The sequence below is a fragment of the Exophiala spinifera genome (genome assembly GCF_000836115.1).
Source record: "Exophiala spinifera strain CBS 89968 unplaced genomic scaffold supercont1.3, whole genome shotgun sequence".
Lineage (NCBI taxonomy): Eukaryota > Fungi > Ascomycota > Eurotiomycetes > Chaetothyriales > Herpotrichiellaceae > Exophiala > Exophiala spinifera.
Window position 1 is genome coordinate 250,053 of NW_015622515.1, and position 24,798 is coordinate 274,850.

Here is a 24,798-nt window from a genome sequence, read left to right on the forward strand (position 1 = left end):
CTCATAAATATTTTTTCTTTTTGCATTATTCGGATGCACGCCTGCCTAGAGCCTTGGTCATGCTTCGACTATTTCCATGTCGAGCTTCACACTCTTCTTCCCGCTGGATGATAAGTCATGCTCGATAATGCTTGAACCCTGTAAACGTAAAAACAGGAGAAACTGCCCCGTCGCTATTCGCCAACCCTGGTCACATTGCCAACTTTACACAATCGACAGCTTCGTAGCCGCAATGTCCAGGGCATCCACGTCTGACGTTAATCTGGCAAAGGCCTTCTTGGTGCCATCAGGCCGGATCAGGGTGTTGATCTTGACAGTGTCCACATCGTACAACTTCTTCAACGCATCCTTGATTTGTTGCTTGTTGGCCTTGACGTCCACAATGAAGACCAGCGTGTTGTTCTCTTCGATCTTCTTCATCGCGCTCTCGGTGTTCAGAGGGTGGACGAGCACCTTGTGGTGGTCAAGTCGGGTCTCATGAGGAATGGACTTGCGGGGATATTTGGGCGATCTCGAGAGGACAAGAGTCTTCGGTCTGTGGAACGACGTCGACTTGCGGATCTTGCGAGCCTTGTTGGCGTGCACCTGCGAGTTACATGAGCGGCTGTTCCTGCTTGCGTCTCGAGTTGAAGACTTACGCCCTTGAGGGTGGCTTTGGCGGCCTGGTTGGCTTTCGCACTTGGCTTCTTGGACTTCGAGCCTATTGAGAAGGAACTTGTCAGCGAAAAGGCACATCTAGTTTCCAAAACCACCATCCAAAATCGTCCGTTAATCGAGCGTTCAAAGGCGCAAGCAGTTCCTCCGACTTCGACCTCTGCTGCACCCAGTTGTTCCACCACTTCTGCAGGAAATTTGCAAGGGGGTTATTGTCGTACCTGACGGCTTCTGTGTTGGTGGCGCCATTTCTGCTGCTGTTGTTGCGCCTGGAAAGGATGGTTGTAGAAATTGTCGTCTCGGCTGCGAATCCAGGTTGGGTTGTGAGGCTATCAAAATTGATTGTGGTGAAAGTCTTGGCGCCAAGGTACGGCGGAGCAATGTGTTGAGCAAATGCAATATGTTACAGACACCCCTTCATACTCCGCAGTGCACGTACGAGGTGAACATTACTTGCACGGCCCCGTGTTACAAGCCAGAGTCGATCGTCGCACAAAGGCTCGTCGAGATTTATACCACAAAAAGCATGGATACGACATGCTTATAGTCAGAAAATCAATTGCTCTCTAGAGGTGACGCTCGGGGAAAGGCAACATGGATTCACCAGCGGAACAGGGCGGTCCGCGCAATTCACAGCCAGAGGAAGATGACACCGACGCATTGCTTGCTTCGCTTGAAGATGAAGATGACTCTTCATATCGCACTCAAAGGCTGAATGAGTTGAAAAGCGCATCAGCAGCTACTCAGACCACCACGACATTCAATACCTCGAAAAATCACTACATCACGCTCACCAGTGATGATCAGGCTTTGAGCTTTACTACCGAACACGAGAGGGCCGTGGTGCATTTCTTGCACCCTGACTTCGCAAGGTGCAATACTATGGACACCCATTGTCAGATAATTGCAGAGAAGCATGCTGAATATGGCAATGCAGATGTCGCGTTTGCCAGAGTCGATGTCAAAAACTGCCCGTTTGTGGTTGAGAAGCTTGGGGTGAGAGTGTTGCCATGTGTCATTGGTTTCGTCAAGGGAGTTGTCAAAGGCCGAATCACCGGATTTGAAGGATTGTGTTGGGACGGAAAAGAGGGGAGCATGAATGTAACAAGAGCTGTCGAAGAAGCGCTTATGAGCTGGTCCATCCTACGCAAGCGGCTTCTTTTTGCTCATGACGACGAAGCTAGCGATGACGACGACGATGATGCCAATAATGGCTCTGACAGGAGGCGGGCAGGTCGTAGGGGTATCCAAGGCCGCAAGCAGCAGATTGAAGATGCCGACGACGACTGGGACTAAAGGAGCTCTAAACCAGAGCGTGTTGAAGGAATAGTCATATCTGTGGAGCGCCGGGCTCTGTGAAGATTGGTGCCTTTGGAGAAAACCAAGGACGACAAATCTCATAACCAGATCTGGGGCTTTGGTCGAATCTAGAACGTCGTGTATCCCATACCAGGGTAAAGGTTAAAAAGACACACAAAGCTAATGTCCAATAGTGCAAAACATTACTGTGCTCTCGTAGCATTGCGATGGAACCCGGACCCCAAAAGCGAGTTCCAGTTTAGGGCATAACACAGCTATAATATCGTATTCTGTAAGACTACGAGGCAGTTACTATTAGTAAGAGTAGAGATAAAGGGTGACTCGCAAAAGTGTTAACTGAGATTGTGTGAAAGTCTTGGAAGTGTCCTATCGAATACAGGTAGGTACAGTAGGTACCGGTACCCTTAGGTATGGACAGGCGAGGATAGGGATCTCATACATAAGTTCTAGCGCCCATCTTAATAGGCATTAAAGCCTATATAGACCCAGTTTGTGCCGCTTAAGCTTTATCTGCAAACCAAGGACAGTTCCGGAGCGCTTCCGGTCCTCTTAGCCTCACTTGCTGGCACTTATTGTTAGTCGACCCACCCCAGGAAAAGTTCAGCTTGCAACTCGTGAGTGACCGACAGCTTTGTTCAAGTTGTTGAAAGGACCTGCGCAATCAAAAGGCGATGCCAGAGGTACTGCAGTTGCAAGCTATCTTTGATGAGATGGAATTGCAGATTCAGGGGGTTTGTGTAGCCAGAGTAACTGCTGAAGGTGTTTCCTGGAGCGCGGATCTGAGTAGATGCACTCGGTATGCAAATGCGGTGGACACTGTGGACACAAGCAAAGTGATAGATAACGGAGATTGTATTAGAGGCTGATGAACAAGACCGCTCAGCTGAACTATACGCTCAGCCCGAGCCTGAAAATGCATCCTGGTTGACGCACGTCAGGTATTGCTGTACAAGCCACAAAGGATGTTCAATGCTCGTGGGCCATAACTCGCTTGAGTCCTTCGGCTGCGGCATGCCCTCACGTTAATCGTGTCTCCTTTTCTCCCTCCTTCACTTACAAACTTTCTCCCAACTGCAACCCGCGGCATCCACTCTACCTGCAAACGCCCTTGGATTCACTTCCTCCCATGAAATCGTGCTTTCCCACTTCTCATTCTGGTTGATTTATCTCTTCTGTGACCCCGAAGAACATTGCAGGACTTTTCCTTCCTCTACCTGTTCTCGAACCCGCCAACCGCACCGCCCTTCGACCCCCGAATCCATTCTGTCGGTCGACCGTTGGGATACCTAACTCTGCAACAAAGATGGCCGAGGAAGAGAAGAAGAGATTCCTCGAGGGCAACGAGATGGAACTTGGAGAGAAGCAAGGGCGAAGCCTCGGTGGCTCGCCTTCTTCCTCGACACCCCGTTATACGCCGCATCGCTCGAACAACTGGCAGAACAATCCCATCTTGCCCGTCGTCTGCTACTGCGGTTCTTCGATTCTGATGACTGTCTCTAACAAATACATTCTTTCGTTCCCCGACTACAACCTCAATTTTTTCCTTTTAGCTGTTCAGGTTTGTTGTTGACATGACTACGTACACCACCGCCGCTGACCGACCGGTAGGCCATTGTTTGCGTTGTGGCCATTCAATCTTGCAAGAGTGCCGGTGTCATCACGTATCGGGACTTCAAGTCTGATGAGGCGAGGAAATGTACGCTGCGATGGACCCCAACGGAAAGAGCATGCTGACATGTGCAGGGTTTCCCATTTCGCTCCTTCTCATCGGCATGATTTACACGAGCACAAAGGCCATCCGATATCTCTCGATTCCTGTCTACACAATCTTCAAGAACCTGACTATCATCCTGATCGCATACGGCGAGGTCCTGTGGTTCGGTGGTTCCGTCTCGCCTATGGCCCTTCTCTCCTTTGGCTTGATGGTACTTAGCTCGATCATTGCTGCTTGGGCGGACATCAAGCACGTCTTGGAGTCTGCCAGCACAGCATCTTCTGCCACTGCCCAGCAACTGGCAACACTGAATGCAGGCTATATTTGGATGTTGGCGAATTGTCTGTCTACTGCTGCGTATATCTTGGGCATGCGCAAGCGCATCAAGCTCACCAACTTCAAGGACTTCGACAGTAAGTGCCTGGTCGTCAAGGTATTGACCAAGACCGTGCTAACAATTGTCCAGCCATGTTCTACAACAACTTGCTGACCATCCCCGTCCTCCTGATTGCTTCGTTCCTCGCTGAAGATTGGTCAGGGTTGAACTTGTCCAAGAACTTCCCGCCCGAGTCAAGGAACGGAATCATCTCCGCGATGATCTTCACTGGTCTGTCCTCTATCTTCATCTCATACACTTCGGCGTGGTGTGTGCGAGCAACCTCTTCAACGACCTACTCCATGGTCGGCGCACTGAACAAGCTACCCATCGCCGTATCCGGTCTCATTTTCTTCGACGCTCCTGTCACAATTCCCAGTGTTTCAGCAATCTTCGTTGGCTTTGTCAGCGGTCTCGTGTACGCAGTCGCAAAGGTCAGGGAATCAGCGAAGCCCAAGACCGGCATCCTTCCTACATCGAGCATTCCAATGAGCGCGAGCAGCCAGAGCGCCCGGGACAGTTTAAAAGCATGAAGAGATTATTTCAGTTACTGGTGTGGAGTTGTTCTCTGCAGTATTATGTCTCAATAGTGACTGTTGCATTTGAGGCATTGCGCGGCGTCTGGGCTGGGGAATTTGTGGAAGATTTGTAACGTTACCGGCTGTCCACGAAAGTTTCCCTCATGAGAGTACGGAACCTTGATTTCTTCCTTGATTTAGACTTGTTAGAGTAAAAGGTTTCGGCTGATGTCTTCAAAAAAAATTTGAATTTTTTTGAAAAATGAGTCGAAGAAAATCCATAATGGCTCAGCAGTGTCATGGCCCAGTTCATTAAAGATTATTACAGCATCTTCAAGTCTTGTGAGTGTATCTCCTACGAATACGGAGTACTGCATCACAGTTGATTAGCTACAATACAGTTAAGGCATGGATGGAAGAAGTGCTAGGTTGAGCAGTTTAGTACTCCCAGTAGATCATTCCCGGCTGTCGTTTCCAAGCTTCTGAACGGTTGGCAGTCTTTGTTGATTCCGATTCTCATGATAGGAGAATGAAGCATACGGCAAGTCTGTGTCTTTTTGGGCTAGACCTGTCTTGAACACTTTGCATACGGAGTACATGATGCACCACGGAAATTACTTGTGTACCTGCATTAAAGGCGCGGCGGCGGTGGTCGACGTGTTTAGTAACGTGTACTTGTCTCGCCAGGGAATTCTGGGTTGTATATCCGGATACAAGGACAAGGTCAAGTAGTTTTGCTTTTGAAGTCAAGTTCAGCCAAAGCAGCCAACTAAAAGCCTTAGGTTCATCTTAGCCCAGGTAATAGTTGCTTGGGTTCGTAGTCATCCTTCTTATCCTCACTGGTGTCGCGTGAGCTGATGAAAGCGCAGAAAAAGAAGAGAAACCATCAAGTCTGTACTCGTACTCGACCTACGTAGGCACCTCAGGCGCTTGTAGTGTCACGGTGTCAGATGCCCCGACGCGTACGAGTAAGTCGTCACTTGCAGTGATTTTGTCAAGCGATATTCGATCCACTGTAGGCACGGATGACCAAAGCTGGGAAGCCTACTCCGTAGACATATCTTTTATGCTGCCTTTGTCGTACTGTACGAGAAATCAGATGTGAAACAAGATCGACATGCCTAGTTTCGCTTGGCCTCAGGCTGATTGTTCCTGTGGCTTGTGTCAGTCTCTGCGGGACAGTATTTGATAAGACGACATGGGGGAATCTTTGTCACCTATCAATGAGCCTCCTAGCCACACCACGAGTACGAGTACAAAGATCCGAGACAGGCAGACGATAATGTACTCGTACAGTAGGTGGTCACCTTGGATGGTCCCTAGGCTTCGCGCGTGGCAAATCATGAGAGGAGATCAACCTACGGGGTAACTAGTCGCCAGGAGATCAGCTCCCTTATCATACAGTACTCGTAAAATTCAGGGTATAGAGTATCTGGCCCCTTTTTCTTTCTAGAATACTCTATGGGCTGCAGGACAGTGCTCCGTACTTGTCGGAATAAAGGGGCACGGTATCCAACTCAGTGCCTAGCTACAAGCAGGTAGTGTTCTCCGTACTGTATTGTACAGTACAATCGTCCCAGGGGCCCCTCAGCCTATCGGCTTAGTGTGCATCGTCTAAAAATGCTTGATTGCAGCCACGAAAAGCACGCACCTATCAACACGCGTTATTTTTTGTTCTCCGTGAACCACGACAGAGGCAAAAGATGCGACACGGTTGGATGCAATGATAAAAAACGTCGACGACGATTTGCACATTCCTCTCGACACTGACACTCGGGCAACAATATCCCGTCTCGTATGCGAATAGTCCGCACAAGGGTTGGACGAACAGCTGCTGCACGTATCATGATCGACGGCCGCCGCACACAATCGGCCGACAGCTTTGTCCCCCACGGAAAAGAGGCAACGATTGACGCGTCAATCGGCACTTCCATGAGGCGCAGTGCATGCAGACATGGAAATTCGCAGCAGATGATGACAGGTATAGGCAAATCTGCCCCAAGTCAACGGAGACGTCCTTGGTATACTGCTGATCACGCGTCAATTGGCTCCGGTAGGCACAAGACCTCGCTCAGAGCAGAGGCTGCTGGGAGCTGTATGTATATAAAAATATACCGTATTAGGCGCCCAAACCCATAGGCACGTATATTAGTCAGGTAAAGGTCCCTATACATTAGTGACAGGCCAGGCGCCAAGGAGACCTGCAATAAGCCCGCGCGCGGCTTCGTTTAGGCCTACGTTTAGGGCAAGGCGCCCCGGTCTCTAGGCGCGCATGTCGAGCTGAACAGGCGCTCGGAGTCGCAGCTTGTGTTATTGTAGGTAGTGTGTACTGTACTGCAGATTGACGATAACCTACTGTTGTGTCTTCACGCGTGCCTCGATCACTTGTTGTCGCTCGCCCATACCTGTCCCTTTTTTTATCCACAGCATTGCCACGTTCACTTCTCTTCGATCTCTCAGTGTCAGCGTGTCAGTCAGGCTCAAGAAGTGGCTACAGCATCGAAAGCAGTCGTGCGTCGGAACCCTACCGCTAATTCCCAATCCGCGAAACCCCAGTCAGATCAATCTCAATCCGAGCCCACTCACTCTTCTCCTGGACTCCCCCATCTGACGGCTTTTCTTCCCTGGCCAAAACCTGCTTTAACAGAAACAACAGTCCTTTCCGTGCGCCGCAATTGTTCACGCTCGTTTTGTTCTCAACCAAGCCGCCGACCGCTGGAAATTCCTTCACCTTTGTTTGCGGCTGCAGCCACACCGACGTCGACGCCCTTTGTTTTGACTGCCCGACAGTTAGATTCCGCAGCCAAACAATCACCCCCATGTCAATCTAGTCCACCGTCAACCACCATACAAACCCCGTCAAAGTGGCATCAACTACTGTGACGGAATCGCCAGTCATGGCAAACTCGTAGGTTTCTCTGTCTCGGCGTCAACACTCCCCTATTGACACTGCTAGCTTCTCCTCCGCATGGCGCTCCTTCTGGCATACCATGACCTCTAATGATCGCCATGCTTCTCACGACTCCCCTTATAGAACAGGCCAACATGTGCCCGTCAGCCAAAGTCGACACGCCCCTCTCACCTCCGTTGCTACCAGCGCTGTCGACTCACACCAGGACCTCTCGGCAACCTACCACGACGAATCGAAACGACCTTCCATTTCCTCCTCACAGATTGCCGGATCGCCTGCAAGACCATACTCTCCCGGAATGCGATCCCTGTCCTCTCCAAAAGTGCCTCAGGTCGAAGAAACAGTATCTCCTGGCGAGATACAGATGCAGAACTTTGCCGACGGTGCACCTCCACCTCCGCCCGTCTCTCATTCATGGAAGAAAATCGATCGTTGGGCGGAGAACAATTACGAAGAGCTCTGGGATCAATTAGGCGAAGGATGTACACAGAATGATGTCAACGAGCTTGAACACGAGTTGGACATGACCCTACCCCAGGATGTACGCGAATCTCTCAGCATTCACGACGGTCAAGAGCGAGGCGGTAGACCGACCGGTATCATTTTCGGCTGCATGTTACTCGACTGCGAAGAGATCGTACAGGAGTGGAGAAATTGGAAGGTCGTGAACGAAGAGTACTTGAGCGGTGCTAGAAGCAAATACAGCTCCAAGGGTCTCAGCAATGGCTCCTCGTCCTCCAGCTCGACTCAAAACGGCAATCGCTTCTGGCGACAAGAACTCCTGGACAGACAAGAGTCACAACCCCCCAAGGCTATTCAGAAAGCGTATGCACACCCGAGCTGGATTCCTTTGGCCAGAGACTGGGGTGGCAACAATATCGCAGTTGATCTGGCTCCCGGCCCTGCGGGCAAATGGGGCCAGGTCATTTTGTTTGGACGAGACTACGACTGCAAATATGTCGTGGCACGATCGTGGGCTCACTTTTTGGCCATTGTAGCTGATGATCTGAGCACAGAGAAAGTCTTTGTCGACGAAGAAACAGGAGAGCTAAAACTGAAGGAATTTAAAACAGAGACTGTGGAGCCACCATACATGGACATTCTCCGCTGGCGAGCTGACCAGAAATATGGCCGACGAGGACCCAAGAGGCGTCCTCAGCCAGCCGGCTTGAACACCAACAGTGTAGCACAGAATGGACGACAGTCGCCATACGGCAGCCCAGTCGCCGGTAACGAGGACAGAGGCCGATCGCCACAGAGATTCTCAAGAGGTCCCCAAGGCAGTCCAAGGCACGCGGTTGGTAGTCCATTGGCGCGTGTTCAGGAAGAGATAGCACAACCACAACCTGTCCGCCCCGGAGGCGATGTTGTACGAGACTTTGCCGAGGCTGCGGAGAGCTCTAGTGAAGGCAAGAAGCGAGAGAAGCCAGCAGAAGCTCCTGCGCCTCTTGATGTAAAGTTTACCAACATCCCGAGAAAGCCGGAGAAGCTGGTCGACGCGCCTACTCCATCCTCGTTGAAGAGCGCAGACTCGGACAAGTTCCCGTCGACCCGGCTCGGGAGAGTCATGACTGAACCTGAAGCCAAGGACGAAAAGACCGACGAGGACAAGTCTGAAGTCAAGGGATTGGGCGTCAACGGTATCGAAGATGAAATGAAGACGGTTGCCATATAATATCTTTGGGTTGGCTTAGTACAGACAGGAGCCTCTTTTCCAACACGAACTTATGGGTGCTGGATATGGCATGGTAGGGCATGGTAGGGTATGGTCTGGTTATGGGTGGGTGATGTGACGAGGGTCTTCTTTTTTTCTGGAGCAGAACAAAGTCCAAACTCGAGCATAAGATTACACCCACTTATCAAAATTTCTTGTTTTTTGTCTTCCTTCTTTTTCTGGCGTGGGCTAGCGATGTATGATGACGGCTACCTGTCGTAATGAGCATATGAAAAAAAAAAGGAGAAAAAGCCTCGACTGTACTATTTGTTGTGTTTTATTTTTTGTTCTTTTGACAAGTTTGGGACCGGGGAGAAAAGGGGGCGGTCTTTTTGAGACTTGGGGCTCTGGGACATTGGGAAGGTATCTAGATTCTGGTGGAGGGGGGGGTTTTCTCTCTTGGAAGAATGTTTCAAATTTGTTTGATTGGATTTCTTTTTGGGTACGTGAGAGAAATAAAGCAACGGGCATACAGCATGCAGCATGGCAATACGAGTAGGTAGTCAGAGTCCTGGGGTTGTAGTGCTACAGCAGTTACCTCAGGTCAGGTATGTAGTGAGGCAGTGAGGGTATGTACGTGCGTTGGTAGGTAGGTAGGTAGGTAGGTAGCTCATCAACCACATTGTCAACTTTGTCGCTTTTTCCTCGCTCGCTTGTTTGCCTTGCTGAACGGGGTATCAGATACGGTATCTCAGGTGGCCTTACAAAGTCACACAGGTCTGCTGTATATGAATATATTAGACTACATATGTATCCATCCATGTACACCTGTAGACGAATATCAGATGGATGGATAGACGGATGTGTGTATGAATATCAACGTCGGATGGAGATCAATGGGGTGTACCAACCACGATCTCTCAATATACATTGTTAAAACAGCTTTTAAATTAATCCACAACGATACAAAAATTGTTCCTCCCCGGTCCGGGGTTGATTTCCTTCTTCGCAAACACGGTCGGCCCGCCGTCCTGGATCCACCGGTCTCGTCGGTCCCGGTCGTACCGCCAGAGACTGTAGTGGAGTTTCCGCGTCGTCTTGGTCTCGAGACGAGTGTACCCCAGCGACGACATGATGAGGTCGAGGTGCGACGGCGTCAGGTACCGAGAGTTGTGTATCGTCGGGGCGGGCAGGACCAGGAAGAGACAGGGCAGCTTCGGTGGCCTCCTGCTACTACTACTGCTGCTGGAAGAAGTCTGACTCTGGATAATGTCTCTGCCGTGTCCGCCGTCCCTGTCCCTGGCGCTTTCGTCCACGTCCATGTCAGTGTCCCCGCCAGCTCTATCCGAATCCGAATCCGAATCTGAACGGGTGAAAAAAAACCGGGTCGTCCTCCGTAGCATGTCCCCTCGTCCTCGTGCGTCGGGGACGTAGTTCAAGACTAGACTGAGGCTGAGCACGTCGTAGCCCCTTTCGCCCTGCCAGACGCCCTTGCCCGAGGCGCCGTCGGGGAGAGGGAACTGCATGAAATCTGCCTCTTCGATACCGGGCCCGGAAGAGCGAAGATCGATCCGTCTCACAGTCGTGGCGTGGGGGACGTTGAGGGCGTTTGTCGTGCTGAGGGCGCCGACTTCGAGAATCCGTAAACGTTTCATCATCTGTCGAGGTTGGTGTTGTTGCCGTCGTTGTTCTGCTGCTGCCACTGTCGTTACCGTCGCAGCCTGGCGACAAAAGTCGAGTTCATCCTTGAGCCATCGCACCAGGACACGGCTCGAGTCGCCGCCTCGTTCGGCGCTTTGTCCAACGGTGCTGGCGTGCTGATAGGTCGCGAGACCTCCCGAGGCAGAGAGTTGAGATTCGAGTTCTTCCACGAGAGCCGTGTCGTTCTCGGCCCGAGCGCGAGACAGGCGCTTTTGAAGGGTGTGATGGGTGCGGATAAGCTTTCGCGTGTGTCTGGACGAGAGAGACGGCGCTGTAATCGAGGGACCACCACCGTTGTTGACCTTGGTCGACGACGATGGCGAAGACGAGAGAAGCGGCGGCCGGCCAGACTTGAGAGACTTGCGATTTGACCTTTTCGACGCCAGCTTGGGCTTTGAGGTAGCCGAAGAGGAAGAGGAAGAAAAGGCCTTCTTGGGGCCCATACTGGAAGGGTCGAGGAAAGTCGACGTCGGTTGCCTGAAGTTCTCGTCGCGACGGGTCCGTCGACAATGACAGACCCGGCAATCTCTGGCGAGAATGTTTAACTCAACGCGAATCTGGGGGTCCAAAAGGGTAAAACGCCCAACATCGGAGTGCGTGGGAGGGCTAGAGTGTGGCGGAATTTGACTCCCACCACAACCGATTTTCAGAGGATAACCACAGCTTCATTCTTCGGCAACATGAGGCAATGAAGTCTTACAGGAGAGTTTTTCTTAATCCTAGGTGGGAAGGTAAGTCAACAGAGAATGTGCTGAATTATTAGGGTGGCTTATAGGGGCGAAAGCCTAGAATGACCTACAATAGCACCTAGAGTCCAGGCGGCATTAGGGAGGCCGATACGCATCAAGGCCTAGAAGACGGAGGGAGAATCTTACCGATCGGGCAGGTTATGCGGCGTTGGGCGTTTTACCTTTTGCGGCGAAAAAGTCTGTGTTGTGTTGGTTGGTGAAGGATTCGGAGATGTCGGGAAGGATCTCGCAACTCCACCGGGAATCGTCTTCCGCGCACCTTTCCTATATCCACCACCAGGCTTCTCCCCGGCCCGCATGCTTTCGAGACTCTCCTCCGCCTGTTGAGAAAGCTTAGATAGACCCTCTGAATTGCCCGAGCTGGTGTGGAGGACTAGCAAGCTCCCTACCGCCTTTGCATTCCTCAGCAGGCCCCAAATCCGATGGCTCAGGATCATTGGGCTTGCATGTCTGACGCCTTGGAAAAGCATCATTCAAGACAATTCCACTCTGCCTCATGTTGTCTGCCTGATGGGTGATTTTTCCATAGTCGATGTTCCAAGTCATGCCTGGCGTAGCTTTCCTTGCTGGTTCCCACAAAGATGGACAGGAAATACTATTTAGGTCCTACTTCTCTCTCTCTCTCCTCTCAACCCATCAGTCTCTGTTGTTCACCACCACCCTTCTATTTCTGAGTATTTACCCTCCATCACATCCGGCTCATACCCGTCGTAGCTTGAGGAAAGCCGTAACAAAGGGCATATATATACTGAGTTCCACAGACACCGACGACTCATCGCTGCCTATCAACATTGACACTACTGTGGTCTGGACCGTCAGCTATAGCGTTCACCATGCATCCACTCACTGCCCTCCTGCCTCTCTTCCTGGCCACTGGTGCCCACGCTGTGCTCATGGTCCCCTCCCAAGCCGCCACCGGCGAACAACGTTGTGGACTGCAAGGTGACAACGAAAGGTGTCCTGACGGTCAGTGCTGCTCGCAGGCCGGCTTCTGCGTAAGTAGTTGCACCTTGGAGAAACGCTGACGGACACTGACTTAGCACAGGGCACTGGCAAAGACTTTTGCTCTGTCCCTACGAACTGTCAACTTGGCTTTGGCTGGTGTGACTCTGATGTGAATCCCAGTGGTCCTAGCCTTTCCGGCGAAGAGCGAGCACAAGTGGGCGCAGTGCCGTACGGGAAACCCATCACCAGTTGCACGAAGCCCGGTGTAATTGCACTGACATTTGACGATGGTCCGTCGGACGATACTGCAAAGCTACTTGACATTCTCGTCAAGAGAAATGCGAAGGCGACCTTCTTCGTTCCTGGCATTGCCAACGGCAGAGGTCGGATCGATACAACCAAGGGGCGAATGGAGCTCATCAAACGCATGTTTCAAGACGGCCATCAGATCGGATCTCATTCTTGGTCCCATTTCGATATCGATGCCCTGACCTCGGAAGAGCGGAAGACGGACCTGGCCAAGAATGAGAGAGCCATTGCCAACATTCTCAACAAGTACCCAACTTACATGAGACCACCATACATGAAATGTACCGGTGAGACTGGCTGCTTGGCAGATCTGATGGACCGTGGCTATCACGATGTCGGGTACTCAGTGGACAGCACCGACTGGAGCCACCCAGAAGATCTCGACGCAATGAAGCAAGCATTCGATGAAGCTTTCAACCAGACTGCTCAAGACGGCAGAATGCTCCTGATCCAGCATGACACCATCCACAAATCAGCCATCGACCTCACCGAGCATATCCTGGACGCAGTCGACCAGAAAGGATGGAAAGGTCAGTATTTGCGTCGAGGTCCTCTGTCACGAAGTTAGTTACTGACCTCGCATATCATACAGCCGTCACTGTCGGAGAATGTCTCGAAGATCCCGCGGAAAACTGGTACCGTACACCGAAAGAGGCCCGTCCGGCTTCCATGGCCCTCGGTTCCTGTATCGTCTCCCAGGATGGCTACTGTGGGACGCTGGACTACTTCAAGGACAAGCCGGAATGCTGGAAAAGCGCGCAGAAATGCTTCGACGACGCAAAGAAGTGTTTCGACGACGGGAAGCGGGTCGATAAGAGGCCGTGTCAAGACATGGACAATGTGTGCAGGCAGCTTATGGACTACTGTACTATGTGCGGAGCTACACTGGTAAGCTCGCCAGGTTGTCTTGCGTGCAAGCCCGGCTGGGAACTCAAGCTCCGCGGCAGGGAGGTTTCGTGTACCACCGAGGGCTTGTCGATTGACAATCCCAAGGCGTGATGGATGTTTTCTAGTCCGCACTGTCTGGGAGGTCTAGATACACGAGACTCTCAGAAGACTGTCAGCAATGAGGAAGAAGTGATTTGGTTTTGATGTTCAAGGAGAAGCAGTTTAGGGTGGGGGGTTTTTTTACCAGCCTTGTCAGGTTGGTTGTTGTGCAGGGGGTCAGCGTTCACAAAGTTCGAACACGACGAACGACTTGTCCTTGTCTTCCGTGGCATTGACTTGCGGGACTTGGTGAGATGATGAGATGATTGATTGATTGATTGTCTGACTGATTGATTTGTTTCATTTACGGCGCGTGGAAGAAGATCCCGAGAAGATTAAAAGTTTTAGTTTTAGTTACTCCGCAACGTCTTCAGATTCGACGTGTCTACAAGACCCTACAACACACCGCATTCCTCAACCCACAAAGGCAATTGGGTAGACAGCCATAAGGCAATGGCAGACAAGAAACTGAGAAAGCAACGCAGAGCTACTAACTCGTGTTTTCCATGCAATGGCTCGGTAAACCTTCACGACATCCAAATGGTTTCATTAATAAGTATCGTATATGCTCTATATGTACTCTATCTTGAGGTAGACACACAGCTGATCTACTCCAGTGGTTCGGGCCATTGGCTGTCTTTGAGAGCATACTGAACAGCAGCCTTGACGTCGTCCACAATGGCTCTGGGCTCCCACGTCGGTCGCTCTCCGTCACGGTCCTTGTACACTCCTGTGCGGGTCAAGAGACTGATCCATTCGACTCCCCGGGGAGACTCGAAGGAGTTTGCGCCTCGAATGTCACTTTCCGGATTATCCCCGACCATGTACACCCTCTTCAGCGGCGGAGGTTCTTGACGACGGTGCTCATCCTTGGAGAACAAAGTGTCCCGATGGCGGAGCAGTTGTTTCTCTGCATACTCGTACGTTTCTCGGAAGGGTTTACCCACCACCTTCTTGTACAGCTCCGGCGGCGAAGGATGGTCTTTGCTCGTCGTGAGAGCTTTCCACAAGCCGTCGACCGCGGCGCGGAAACCGCCCTGTCCCAGACGCGAGAGGTGATAGCTCGCAGCCCAGAGCAGGTCCGGGTTCGAAAAGTACAGCGTCGGCTGGCCATCTTGGAGATAGCCCCAGTTGGGCAAGGAGGTGTCGCCGTTTTTCGCGGAGTACGTGCCCATGATGCCGCGAGACGAGAGCATGACGTCCATGAGGATCTGCGCGTCCAGGCCCCAGTCCCGCGGGTCGTTGTACACGAAGACCGCGTCAATCTTGAGACTTTCTTCGGGGTTCTCGGGATTGATCGGCTTGGGCAGCGGCCGCGCAAACTTGCCGTAGTAGTGGTCCTTAAAAGGGCCGCTGAAGGGCCATATTTCGGGGTACGCGGCATATATGTCTCCCGGCGTCACGACGTTCGTAAAGCCATACGCCTCCGCGACATCGCGACAGCGAGATCCCTCCCCACCCATGACGAGGATGCATTTGTCGCGCAGGCTGTTCTCGCCGTGGACCAACTCGGCAAAGGGCGTGTGCGACTGGATGAACATCGACGTGGAGAGAGAGAGGGACAACCTGGACGAGAGGTCGGCCACGCGTTCGGATTCGTGTTTACCACCGCCGTTGGTGAGGAGGATAAAAGGGATAGAGTGTCTCTGTAGATATTGCAGCGTCGTGGAAGCGTGCGGGATGGGTTTGGCGCTACGGATGAGAACGCCGTCTATGCTGTGCAGACATGTCAGTTGGAGTGACCAAGGAAAGGGTTGTTTCTACGGCTCTTCTTGGAGCAGAGCTGCGTGTGCGTACTCGAATGCAAAGGCAAAGTCGGGAACAACAGGACGAGCAGCCCTGGACTCGCCATCTGTCTGAAACGAGCGGCTCTGGAGGCGCAGAGAATTGAAGGATCGCTGCCGCCGGGCCGACTGAGACCATGGCCAGGATACGGAAAGCCTACTGCTGTAGGCAACTCTCCGACTTGCCATGCTCGTCGCCAGCCAGATGGGGGCGCAGGTGCACGAAGAAGTCGACTATAATTCACACTTTGTATCAACCCGTTGCTGAACACAAGGCTTATCGATAACGAATGTCCCACCGGATCATATACGGTGGAGCATTGAATCACATCATCTAGTGTCTCTCCGGTGGTGCTCTAGTTATAAGTGACCGCGTTCCTTGAACTACTCCGTCCCTAAGAACGTTGATTCTTTACGAGATGCGACACGGTGCGACAAACAAATTCAGTATCTACCTGGTATCATTGTCCTCAATCCGATAGCCCTATATCTATATTAAACGTTAAAGTTACTCCATCTCCCTCAGACCCAGCTTTTGTCCAGAGCCAGAAAAACAATATACAGTATGAAAGGTCAGAAAATCTCGTCCACCAAGCTTAGCCAGAGTCCTCGCATTCAAGGCTTGCTAAGCTGCTCCTTGCGATAAAACATAAAGTATCCAAAGCAGACGCTCAAATTCAGTGCCAGGCCCACCCAGAACCAGGCTTGCCAGATGTTAGAGACACTGCCAGTGATATCGGGGCTGATTGGACCCGGACCAATCTTGTTCGGTGCGCAGGCCCTTGCGACGATCGTTGCCACAGAACCAAGAACCTGTGCAGTAATCAATGTGAATGCCACATGGACACGAGTTAGTGTCGACAGGAGGATCATTCCTAGGCCGACTCCTTGAATCGCATCGAGTGTGCCTAACCAGAGCCACAGAGCTCTTGACATCAGAGCTGATGCAGTGTAGCCACCGGCCCATGGAAGCCACAGGCCGATATTGCTGGTACCCCACCATATCTGTGCCCAACGAGGTGCTCCAAGGCCGATCGCAAACAGCGGAAGAATCCAACTGTGACTCTTCGACAGCAATCCGAACAGCCATAAGAAGCCTGCCCACACACCGACAAAGAACAAAAGAACGAGCAATACAATCTGCCAGGTCTTTGCATGCGAGCTGCTCCACAGGAATGACCAGTTTCGTCCGTAGGGTGCAGACAGGAAAAAGTTCTGGATGATGACTGTGACGAAGAACCAAATCACAATCTTGCGTCGGAGGAGACTGTGATAGAAACTCGGCATCTTGCCAGGTGCTTGACGGTAGTAGTTCGGAAGGCCAAACCACATCAGCAATCCAATAGCCCAAAGCAATATGGCAATGGGAACGGTGATGGCCGTGATTTTCCACGTGGACGACACCGGGTCCGAGGCAGTTAAAAGGCCATCGGAAGTGCGCCTGTTGAGGTACGAGCCCCAGTACCAGAGTGCCACGACATAAATCTGCTGAGTGCCTTGAATCACACATGCCCGGAACACCCACGCTTTGACTTGAGCGCCACCCTCGTCACCAAAGTTCAAGGCAAAGAAGATGCTTCCCGAGGAAGAGGCTACCGCGTACATGCCAGTGCCAACGTTTTGGACCCATCCGCGGCCGCCGGTTGTGGAAGCATAGTGTGCAGTGCCAATCAAGATGAAAGCCAGGCCGTAGAAAAAGAATGGCAGTGACAGGCACAGCTTAGAACTGAATCGCCGGAAGAGGAACCACCAACAGATCGATGTAGCCAGGTAGATGCTTGCGATACTGTACAGCTTGCCTGCCGTTTGGCCCACTTCACCTGTCAGCAAAGTGATTTGGTACGAGTTGGCAGCAATGATTTGGCCCAAGCCCATAAAGAACGCATAAACAGGCCAGTCGCCGATGCGAAGCTGCATCCATTTCCTGAGACCGGTCGGCGGCTTATAGTCCTCCCCCAGCAGGAACTCATCACCGAGGTTGTTAAAGTCATGCCCCCCGGAACCATGCTCACTGTCACCTGCGTAACTGGAAGTGGGGCGAGACTCGCGAGTGGCATGAAAGCTCGGCCTAGGAGATAACGCGTGATGTCTGCCAAGTTTGACATTGCGGAAGGTATCAAACCATTGCTTCTCAGACTTGACTAGGAACTCTTCGATGCACACGGAGGACTCGGAGGTGCTGCCATTGAGATTTTCAAGCTTCTGCTCAAACATCTTTGCGAACTCCCCATTGCTGTCGGTGAAGAAAGGATCAACCTTCTGCAGTTTAAAATCTGTCTTCTCCCCCACAACTGAGTTCACAGACAGCATAGAAGGAGTGGCAGATATCCGATTGTTGGTGTCTGCTCTCACGGGTGGCGGTGGAATCAGCTGACCAGATTCCGCAGTTGGCGACGGTGGTATTGGCGCGCTACCGTAAGGTATAGCCATCTGATTCTGCATAGAATACATCTCCAATCCGGGGCTTCTTGGGGAGCCGGGGACTTCAAGATGATGTGGCGTGAAAGGAAGTTCTTCATGCATGGGGACACGCTCGTACCGTCCAAGAGATTGAATAGGCATCGTGATAGCATCGTCAGCGTCGTAATCGCTGTCACTTGAATCATCATCGCTTTCTTGATGGTTGTGTGTCATCTCATTGCCCAATCCATTTGAATCATTGCCTTCCACGTCAGGCACTGTATCAAGTGTGTTTGATGCGTACCCAACCTCTCCATCATGAGCATCTTGTGCATTTATGTGGCCTGGACCTCGGTGTGTTCCAAGGGAAGCTGACCGCGTGACTCCGGTGCCCGGCCGCGTGGAAGTAGCATTACTTTGCTCACGACTGTGTGTAAGACCTCGGAGTCGAGAAGTCAGAGAGTTTAGAGCTGAATATGACGAGACTCGGGAATTTGCCAATGCTGGAGTGACAGCGCCAGAGCCTCTGGGAGTGCTCCAGCCAGAATTTCCCCACATCATCTCGCCTGCAGCAGCATGACGTTTGCTTGCCTCAACTTTGTCGTGTATCTGAATGGCAGTGGATTGAAGAATTTCGAGGTCTTCGACCCACTGTGCCACAGGGAACCGCTGCTTAGCCGAACGAGCCCTCATAAGCGCGCGTGTTTCAGTTTTCGAATGCAGAGCCTCCTCAATAGCTTGTCTGAATTGATGGAGTAGATGCGAAGTTGTCATTGATTCCACTGTGAACCACCAGCCGGGCTATAGAATCACGTCAGCAGATGAAACTCCCAAAACGAAGCTGTGGAATTGCTGTGGAGAGGAACACCAGTGCTGCGATGTGGGAAACGCGGCATAGAGAAGGGGGTTTTGAACTCACCATCTGACCAAGACCACCGACACGAGCGCCAACGCCAAGAGCTCCTTTACGGCCGAACTCCACTGCAACTAGTCCAAATGGTTCGTCGCGAGATGGGATGAGAGCAAACTCTGCTCCTGAGAAGATGAACGGAGGAAGAGCGGTGAACACTGGTTTTGAGAACACTCTGCCGGGGTACAGCTTCATCATGCGATCGAGCTTGAGGGCTGCAAATTTGCCGTATAGATCAATGACGGGCCCAACAGTGATGAGTTGAACATTGGGGTTGGACTCCAGTATTGACGGGAAGACATCAGCGATCAGATCAATACCTTTTTGCATCGACCATCGACCAACAAATACAAACAACTCGGCTTGCGGGTTTTGCTCAAGGCCAGCCCATTCTTGAGCTTGACGCTTCAATTCAGGGCGGGCAGCTTCAAACGCGGGATCAATCTGGATATCGGATTCCTTAGGAAGCTTTTTGTCCCATTCGCCAGTGTCGGAAGGATCAGGGTTTGGCAACTTGCCAACCTTCTTCAGCCCCCAGAATATAGGATATCTGGCGTAGGAGCGTTTGCCATACTTCTTCGACACACCGACAGCGCCAAAGCCTTGCTGATGGACCCTCAGGTAGGAAGCGCCAGCATGTAGCAAATTAAAAACTTCTCCATACTGAACATAACGCTGAACTAATTCGGTCGACAGATTGAAGACCGAGCAGACTTCCTCACGCTCCTGCTTCGTGCGCATGGGCCACAGCCCCTGAAATTCAGCGTTGTGCAGCGAAAGGCACGCAGGAATGGTCCTGGGGAGCAAGTAGAGAGGAGCAACCGAGCCGTGATAATCGTTGATATGGTACAGGTCGACTGGAAAACGGTTGATGGCCTGGGCAATACATTGGTTCCAAGCCGAATAATAAATTGCAGAGGAGAGATCGTCCATCCTAGGCGGATACGGCTCGGATTTGGTCTGCTGGCGAAAGACAGGAGCGTCCAGCAGAACATAAGTGATATTGCGTAGAACGTGGTATTGAACCTGCACTTCATACGGTTTGCCGAGGATGACAACCGTCATGGGATCCGCTTTTGTATCCTCTGGGTACTAATTGGAAACAAGTCAGGACTTTTATTTCTTCTCTAGCGCCAATAGGGGCTCGCCTTGTGAGTTCAAATTTTTGGGTCACTTACCTCAACTCCGCCGACGCATGGTACACACCAAATTAGATCCTGGTGGCCCAAATTTTTACCCATTAGTTGTGCCATGACACCAAGTCCACCGATCTTGATTTTGATTTCCCAGTCTTCGATATCGTACTCCATAGTTGCTATCAAGACTGTCCGGCGACGTTGCTGGTCGATGACAGTGTCCGACGGTTGCAGGAATTTTGGCTTCCGATTGATCTTGGACAAGAACCCCGGTGGACTTTTCTCGTCTTTGAGCTTCTTGAACTGCTTCTTGATGGCTGCAGGAAGCATGCCAGCCTTTTCGGAAATGCCGATCTCGTTGAACTTGACCTGGTAAAAGCTCTGCATGAAGGACCAGACTCCGAAAGCGGCCGTGATTATAGGAACAACCCATAAGAGGACGTATACAATAAGCTGGCTCCACATGTTTCCTGAGGGTAAGATCTCGAAGCGGAGAGTGCCATCGTCGATCACAACACGCCACCCGAGATAGGGCTTAGGAGGAGCACGTGTTATGTTCAAGACAACCGAGGACAATGAGGATGGAGGAAGCCGGTCAAGGACTGAGTCTCCATCTATATCACCCATGACTATTGTCTGATCAGGTTTGCCGTCTGGATTGACGCCCCAGACATTGATTTGTGCGATTGCACCGGATTGACTCCATTCCGTCATGAAATGATGATGCCAACTACTGTTTTCAGACTGGGTCATCTTGTTGTCCAGCCCAGCGTCATATCCATACTGGTTGTAAGGACCATTCAAAAAGAGATGCGGGAAACGTCGAGCGGTGGAATAATCGACATCACCCTGCTGGATGTGATCGCTGCTTCCAGCCAGGCGACTGAAGTACTCGACCCGCACATGAGTACCTTTCCAGGACTGTAATTTGGTCCCAGACCATGGCTGTTCCTCAATTTCTGTCTCGCCACCCCGGTAGGGCATCCAGGAAGAGAATGAGGAACCCCAGTTTGTGGAGTATCGCCACTTATCGGCTCCAGCGGCGGAGTGTGAAAGTATTAATGAACCATTGTCGCTCTTGCTAAGCAGAGACGAGGAATAGTTGGCGCTTGTAGTGAATACCATAGGATTGTTAGATTGACCAATCCTGAACAGGAAGCGGTCGACAGCGTCAGTGTGGCCTCCGGCCTGGGCAGACGCATTACTGACTGTGACAGCATGAATACCGTTTGCGACACCGTCCAGCGAGGCAGACCATGACCATACGGAAGAGATCGCCCCAACGTAAGGTGGTGTCTCTGGATCTTTCATAAGGGCGCACTTGATGCTGTCCCGATTGATCGAGGCGACGGTGCCTAGTTCCGTCGTGGAGTTGAACGTGATACTATCCGTAACGCTGTCGCAGTCCATTTCCACCGAGAATTCCAATGTGATATCGACAGTTTCGGTGCCAGTAGAGTTCACACTAGACTGAAGGCGACTGTCATGTCCTGGCTTGAACTTCGTGATCATGGGCTGAGGGCCGACCCAGTTATCGATGGGGACATAGGCGCGGAAATCATAAGCTGCCATTTCCAAGCTGCGTAAACAGCCATTTGACGCCGTCGAGCCATTGATGCCAAGCTGGTGCACACTATCCTCTAAAGTGTGCTCGTCATAAGGATAAAACAAATTCTTCACCGTTGTTCCTGCATCATATGGCGCGATCAGACTTGTAGTATTGAGTGCAGTATCGTTATTGGCGCAGTCGAAGCTGTAAGTGGTGGACGAGTTGGCATTCGAGTACAACAGCCATATCGGGAGGTTACCAGCTCCGGTGTTAGCAAGATCTTGCACCCCTGGGAATCCTGATCGCATCACCGACCACATTCCGGTTTCGGTAGTCACTTTTCCCGAACCAGGGTATTGGATTTGTTCTGTTTGGTTGGACAATTGTTGCAAGAAGAACCCATCTTGAAGTACGGGGAATTGTTCGCGCAATTGGTTCATATGATGAATAATGTTTCGAACAGGGTGAGAAGGGTCTCTATGATCATAACTGACTGTGATGTCTTTGCAACCATCACGAGAGGCATTGAGCGGCATTTGGAAGTATTGTGTCGAACTAAGATGATAGCAACCATGAGTATACCACGCAGTAGCAGAGGACATGGCTTGACGGCCAAAAATGTAGTTCGAGGCGGTATTGTCGAGAACATAAAATGCTTGCTCTTCACCCCATAGCAATAATGGAGCCCCCGGCATTTGGATCGTAGTTATGAAGTGGCCAAGCAGCTGACGTTGCACACCATCGGTAATGGCCGGCCATCGAAAGACGTCTTGGTTGGTCGTGCCCATGAGATGTCTGGGGTCGAAGAGACCTGTGTTGGGATTCACAAAGTCATTCGTGAGGAGGAAGTCATTCCACATGTCGACCCAATTGGGAGGAGCGTCATAGCCGGCTTCAAGGTTACCGTCCATTCCAAGGAATCGTGTCAAAGTCCGATACACTGTATAATGGAAAGCGGCAGAATCAAGGGCTCCGTGCTCAGGGGCCCTAAGAAAATATTTGTCGGCAGAGTTGTTGGTCATGGTAACAGCTGCGGTAATGTTGTCTGGAAGCATGTCTGGTTGCCTGCCACGGCCCAGGTACAAGGAGCCAAAGACATTTCCACCAGTGATTTCCCCAGGGAGAAAGAAATTTTCCTTTCCGAATCTTTTGGCGCAGGTACGCATGGCTTCATTCATGAAACCCATCGCATCGATGGTACTTTGGGTAGCTTTGTCGTATCGAAAACCGTCAATGTCTAAGGATGCAATGACAATACAGTAGAAGTTTTCCAACTTGTTGCGGACTGGCTCGTGCCATTCCCTGAGACGATCTTGAACCGATGCGAACTTTGACAACTGACGTCGCCAATCCGGGAAGACACCAAAAGCCTCGGTGTCACCGTATTGATCGAACTCGCTATCGTAACAACCTTTCAGATCACTGGTGACATCGTCGCCAACAGGATAACCTGTTTCTAGCCAGAATTTTGGATAGTTACAGGTCTGGTTGTAATTGTTGCCGAAGCTGAAATCGTAATAGTGCCGATCGCTCTTCCACTGAACTTGATGTTCAGCCAGCGTGAACGGAGTGGTGGTATTGAGGTAACCGTCAAACCCGATTAGGTCACCCAGGGTGGCAAAAGTGTTGTCAATTAGCACGTACATGCCCCTCTTGTGTATTTCATTGATAGCCGTGCGCCACATATCAATGTCACCAAAGTGTTGATCCAGGATGGACAAGTCGAGGGGGGAATACTGATCATAGCCCCAGGGTGTGTTGATGAACGGGGACCCTGCGATGTAGATGCCCTGCGACGGTCAGTATAGGTCTACCACATAGCGGTGGTCACTGCCTACCTTGATTCCCATGCCCTGAAGATAGTCCAGCGTGTCAACCAAGCCTTGCAGATCACCACCATGGCGCATTTGATTGGAATTGGGGTCATGTTCGTATGCAGTCCCATTGATGTTGTCGTTAGAGGGGTCCCCATTGACGAATCGGTCCAGGAAGAGGGTATAGAAAGGAAACCTCCAGTTAGTCGGCGAGGGAGTATAACTGTGTCCAGACCACTCTCCCCAGTAGTCGAGGGGATCGACGGCCGTCTGGTTCTCATTCAGGTTCCATTGCGCATAATTCGGGTCATATCTGTAACTAAAGCATGATGTAAAGAAAAGAAAGAACAAAGCGCTCAAAAGAACAGCGCTAGCAGCCATTGCGACAGTAGGCCGCAGGAAGAACAACGAAAGACTTAGTAAAAGCGAGCGAGGTAGTGGAACGAACGTGGACACCCCCAAGGGCAATGCAGGTAGTGAGAATTCAGGTCATAGGTTAGAAGGCAGGAGATTCAGATAAAGAGAAGAGCATCAAGAATTCAAAGAGAACCAGGATGATACGGCGGCCTGCGTGGTATCGGGGATGACCTACCTCCTCGTCTGCCATACTTCAAGGCCGCCTGCGAAAAGTTCGGTTGGGTGCGATGAGCACCGTGACTCCATCCCGTGGATAGCATGGCCTCGAAATTCTCAGAGGCGCAACACTCATCACACTATTCCTCGAAGGTGGAGTGGCGGATGAGACATGATAAGCCGTGGACTGCACATCGCTTGCAAGGACTGCGAGGCTTATGCATGGAGGCGAATTTTGCTGGGGACAACTCGTATACAGACGCTACAAGAGCTAGATACTCCTGATGTGGAAGGCGCCCCTTGTAGAAGCGTCAAGGTATCACCGTCTTTTGCAGCGGGCATGGCCTATCAAATCTTCGAGACGGATGCAACAAGCATTCTCCCGTAAAAGGAGAAATAGAGGCCCTGTGTTGGGAGCGGAGACGTACCCAGTGAAGGACACCATCCTGATGCAATGGCGTAGCAGCCCGCGTAGCAGCCCAGCGGCGAGTCACTGATTGAGTAGGAACACTGCACCGGAGCCGATAAACTGTACCACAAGGCTGAGCAGATCCAGAAATGAGTCTTGACACACCGGGCTCCTTCGGCGAGATGTTATCTCGGCGCTTGCTGCGGATGAGTGTGACGAGGGTGATCCACGGACACATCAGAAGCATGGGATGTATCGAATGTCCCAATGGTGATGGAGGACTGGGTCATGAGAAAAAGCTAAAGCTTGCATGGAAAACTGGACCTCCCGGGATTGCTGAACGTGGCCATGGAACCCCCTAGCACGTAGTCGTCATCGTGCACAA

The 24,798-nt window shown here is 51.5% G+C and overlaps 8 protein-coding genes across 8 annotated transcripts; 4 read left to right on the forward strand and 4 right to left on the reverse strand.

Annotated features, from left to right (window-relative positions):
- Window positions 1–204: 204 nt before the first annotated feature.
- PV08_03819 (uncharacterized protein) lies at window positions 205–903 on the reverse strand (the record flags this gene model as incomplete). The annotated part of the gene is made up of 3 exons (XM_016378170.1): window positions 205–585; window positions 639–700; window positions 876–903. The coding sequence occupies 3 exons, from the start codon at window positions 901–903 to the stop codon at window positions 205–207; spliced, it is 471 nt and encodes a 156-aa protein (XP_016236847.1).
- A 345-nt stretch (window positions 904–1,248) lies between these two features.
- PV08_03820 (uncharacterized protein) lies at window positions 1,249–1,950 on the forward strand (the record flags this gene model as incomplete). Its single annotated transcript, XM_016378171.1, has 1 exon — window positions 1,249–1,950. The coding sequence occupies one exon, from the start codon at window positions 1,249–1,251 to the stop codon at window positions 1,948–1,950; it is 702 nt and encodes a 233-aa protein (XP_016236848.1).
- A 1,327-nt stretch (window positions 1,951–3,277) lies between these two features.
- Window positions 3,278–4,597, forward strand: PV08_03821 (GDP-mannose transporter 1; the record flags this gene model as incomplete). Its single annotated transcript, XM_016378172.1, has 4 exons — window positions 3,278–3,532; window positions 3,583–3,670; window positions 3,718–4,101; window positions 4,155–4,597. The coding sequence occupies 4 exons, from the start codon at window positions 3,278–3,280 to the stop codon at window positions 4,595–4,597; spliced, it is 1,170 nt and encodes a 389-aa protein (XP_016236849.1).
- Window positions 4,598–7,572: 2,975 nt separating this feature from the next.
- PV08_03822 (uncharacterized protein) lies at window positions 7,573–9,168 on the forward strand (the record flags this gene model as incomplete). The annotated part of the gene is made up of 1 exon (XM_016378173.1): window positions 7,573–9,168. The coding sequence occupies one exon, from the start codon at window positions 7,573–7,575 to the stop codon at window positions 9,166–9,168; it is 1,596 nt and encodes a 531-aa protein (XP_016236850.1).
- Window positions 9,169–10,097: 929 nt separating this feature from the next.
- Window positions 10,098–11,291, reverse strand: PV08_03823 (uncharacterized protein; the record flags this gene model as incomplete). Its single annotated transcript, XM_016378174.1, has 1 exon — window positions 10,098–11,291. One exon carries the CDS (start codon window positions 11,289–11,291, stop codon window positions 10,098–10,100), a length of 1,194 nt encoding a protein of 397 aa, XP_016236851.1.
- A 1,139-nt stretch (window positions 11,292–12,430) lies between these two features.
- PV08_03824 (uncharacterized protein) lies at window positions 12,431–13,850 on the forward strand (the record flags this gene model as incomplete). The annotated part of the gene is made up of 3 exons (XM_016378175.1): window positions 12,431–12,592; window positions 12,643–13,381; window positions 13,444–13,850. 3 exons carry the CDS (start codon window positions 12,431–12,433, stop codon window positions 13,848–13,850), a joined length of 1,308 nt encoding a protein of 435 aa, XP_016236852.1.
- Window positions 13,851–14,446: 596 nt separating this feature from the next.
- Window positions 14,447–15,811, reverse strand: PV08_03825 (TIGR01456 family HAD hydrolase; the record flags this gene model as incomplete). Its single annotated transcript, XM_016378176.1, has 2 exons — window positions 14,447–15,554; window positions 15,636–15,811. The coding sequence occupies 2 exons, from the start codon at window positions 15,809–15,811 to the stop codon at window positions 14,447–14,449; spliced, it is 1,284 nt and encodes a 427-aa protein (XP_016236853.1).
- A 426-nt stretch (window positions 15,812–16,237) lies between these two features.
- PV08_03826 (uncharacterized protein) lies at window positions 16,238–23,812 on the reverse strand (the record flags this gene model as incomplete). Its single annotated transcript, XM_016378177.1, has 4 exons — window positions 16,238–18,823; window positions 18,942–20,024; window positions 20,111–23,407; window positions 23,456–23,812. The coding sequence occupies 4 exons, from the start codon at window positions 23,810–23,812 to the stop codon at window positions 16,238–16,240; spliced, it is 7,323 nt and encodes a 2,440-aa protein (XP_016236854.1).
- Window positions 23,813–24,798: the final 986 nt, after the last annotated feature.